The following is a 3,242-nucleotide window of genomic DNA, read 5'->3' as shown; positions in this document are numbered from 1 at the left end:
GCAGCCGCAACAGCAGTAGTGGAAGCAGAAATAACGACATCAAAAACAAAAACAAAAACTAAGTATATCAAAAAAATGGACTTACGTTGTTCGAACAAACCTTTATACCCGGGTCCAGATTCCGCAAATTTCTCAAAGACTATCAAAATCGCACATGCACGAAAAAGTGTAAGCATTTTAACGACAAACATTAATAATAATGTCTCATATAAAACACATATGGTAGGTTCTGGTTGGTCCGTGGGTTCTTGTTGAACCGTTGTTATAGAGATCGCGTGAAATCGCTTATTCGTTCGTTCGCACGCTCTGCAGTTCGTTCCGGTAAGAAAGTTGGCACAGTTGGCGTTTGTTTTCCGGTCGAAAATGCGTCATAAACAGGTAAATATCGCAATTCACCACAATCAGTTGCATTTTTTATCAAAAACACACACTTTTTCTACCTTAATATTGTTTCTAAGTAACACAAAATCCCTTATTTATGAGTATTTATCCATATACGTCGTCTGTTGACATTTTTTTCACAAATGACGGTCTGCGCATGCGCAAAGCACTTGCTGTAAATACGCTAAACATTTTCGGAGGTAACACTCTAGTAAATGTTGCCTAATCGTTTTCTAATTAAACTTTTGTAAGGAGATGATTTTTTTTATCAATTTTAAATAAATGTTGTGTTTATTTATATTTTTCAGAAACATCCTATCAGATTGAAGATCCTGAAGCAGTATACCGCGAATACCATGCTGGCAGATTATAAAGCTGTAAAAGAAAATCACATGCCAGTAGATAGAGCAGCCTTGGCTTTTGGTGTTCCAAAACAAACATTAAGGGACAGGGTTCTGAACAAAGTGAAAATAGGAGCAAAGAGGGGAAAGGATTCCTTGTTCACATTGGGCGAAGAGGAGCTGCTGGTAAACCATATTGAAACCCTGACACAGGTGGGCTATGGTCTGAATCGAGCACAATTGAATGTTCTTGCCGGTGAACTTGCTGTAAAGCTTGGTAGGCGCAATTCAAATGCCAAGCTGAGTAATGGCTGGTACTATAACTTCTTGAAAAGATGGAATCATAGACTTAAGGTAATAAAACCAAGGGCCCTAACATCAACTCGGGCAGCAGGAGTGACGCAAGAACACATTGACAATTACTATTGTGAACTGAATGCTGTTCTTGAAAAGACTAATCTCAAGTCGAAACCACATCTGATCTACAATCTTGATGAGACTGGAATACAACCTGAACACAGGCCATCAAAAGTCATCACTGGTGTTTCGTCGAGTAAAACGCAAGCAGAAACCTCACCAAACACAGGCACCACTACCATAGTAGCCTGTGTAAATGCAGCAGGTACTGCTATACCACCCTACTATGTCTTCAAAGGGAAACGGATAAACGACAAGTTTATGAATAATGCAGCAGCTGGTGCAGCCTACACCATGTCAGACTCTGGGTGGGTGAATGGTGAAGTTCTCATGAAGTACTTCAATGAACACTTCTTGAAATTCGTACAAAGGGGATCTGGTGACAACATTGGACCCATCTTGTTGAATTATGATGGGCATTCATCACATGAGTCTCTCGACATTGTAAAGTGGGCCAGACAGCATCATGTGGTCCTTTTTGTTCTTCCACCACACAGTTCGCATGCCCTCCAACCATTGGACATAGCATGCTTCGGTTAATTCAAGGCCACATTCCACAGTGAGTGCCACTTATATATGGCAAAGGAAAGGGGTAGAATAATTACGAAGTATGAAATTGCAGAGTTGTCAGGAAAAGCCTACTTGAAGTGAATGATACCAGTCACAATACAGGCTGGATTTAGAAAAGCAGGAATATTGCCGTTTGATGCAGCCAAGGTCCCTGTTGAGATGATTTTGCCATCGCAATGATTTCCGAAGAAGATTTGCATCACAGAAGCACCGAGAATGTCAATGAAAGAACTTTTAGATAACAAAATGATTGAGACCGCCCCAAAAACAACACAAGATATAACGAAACCAAATGAATTTCGGATCAAAGACACCATGCAGAAACCAAAATTCGGGGGGGGGGGGAAGCCCATTACTGAGGACGAGGTTTTCAATCAGATGATAGATTACCAACATGAAAAAAAAGAAATTAATAAAAAAGGAAAAGACAAGCAAACAGGGCGACGGAAAGGAAAAACTGATGACCAGACACCGGCATTCAGTAAAGTACCGGTACACAAAAGAAAAATCGCTAAAGTTGTTGCTGAAGTTGTTGAAAGTGACAGTGACATGGATGATGATCCAGCCAACAACTGTTGCGTATGCAACAAGTTTTCGCCACCAGGAATGGGCAAGTGTGATGGGATAGTTTTCGTAAAATGGGCACAATGCACAGGTTGTGGACATTGGTGCCACCTTACGTTCTGTACAGAAATCAGAGTTGTAAGAAGGCACGCAGATTTCTTCTGTCCACATTGTCAGGACCGTGAATGTTGAATAACAAGGTTGTGGCCCATTCATGGTGGCGAAAAAATGCTGTAAACACAACAGTTGTTGGCTAGATCATTGGCCATAATTATGATTCTTTACTTGTAAATTCAATTTGTAAACATTCCTTTTATTAGATATGTGTTGATATTATTTATTTTGATCCAAGATTGTTTTAATAATGTTGTATACTGTTATAAAGATTAAATATTTAATGATGTTATTACTTTTTTACATATTTTATATTATGAAAGATGTGCAATTGATATAATTGTTTAACTGTCCTCTGTTAATAATATTAAATACAATGAAATTGTTTACTTTAAAAACCATGGAGTTGATTATCATTTGTTTAAAACTTCAATCAGTACTCACAGTTTACTTCTATGCTAATGGCAATCACAAGAGAATGTAACCTCCTCTGTAATGTCTATGTTAAGAGTGATTACAGCATGCAACTCTCTAAATTGGTACAGCCAATCAAAACCCACGAAACAACCGGAACCTTAGTTTAAAGCTGGCAGTTTGACACTATCAACACAATCACTTATTTTAATGTTTAAAGACGATAAACATTTGGAAAAAGCAACAAATCTTAAAGAAGAAAGGTTAATAATTATTTTCATGATGATTCATGGTCATATATTTATAAAATATTTGAGATGCAACATCTTTATTAAAATTACCCACGACTTAATCGGCATATAGCATATATGTCAGTCAGATATAATATGAATAACGAGGTATTTTAACAAGCAATAAACGCATCACACGCAATCTGCAATA

The 3,242-nt window shown here is 37.9% G+C and overlaps 1 protein-coding gene across 1 annotated transcript; it reads left to right on the top strand.

Moving 5' to 3' along the window:
- The first annotated feature begins 737 nt into the window (after positions 1–737).
- Positions 738–1,679, top strand: LOC127835535 (uncharacterized). The gene has a single exon (XM_052361971.1). It carries the CDS (start codon positions 738–740, stop codon positions 1,677–1,679), a length of 942 nt encoding a protein of 313 aa, XP_052217931.1.
- Positions 1,680–3,242: the final 1,563 nt, after the last annotated feature.

This window comes from Dreissena polymorpha, chromosome 6 (assembly GCF_020536995.1).
Source record: "Dreissena polymorpha isolate Duluth1 chromosome 6, UMN_Dpol_1.0, whole genome shotgun sequence".
NCBI classification, from domain to species: Eukaryota; Metazoa; Mollusca; class Bivalvia; order Myida; family Dreissenidae; genus Dreissena; species Dreissena polymorpha.
Note: the sequence above shows the minus strand (reverse complement) of the source record. Positions and strands in the feature narration are given on the sequence as shown.

What these genes read in the sequence shown, in the direction of transcription:
- LOC127835535 (XM_052361971.1), top strand. Translation starts at nt 738, where the DNA reads ATGCTGGCAGATTATAAAGCTGTAAAAGAAAATCACATGCCAGTAGAT.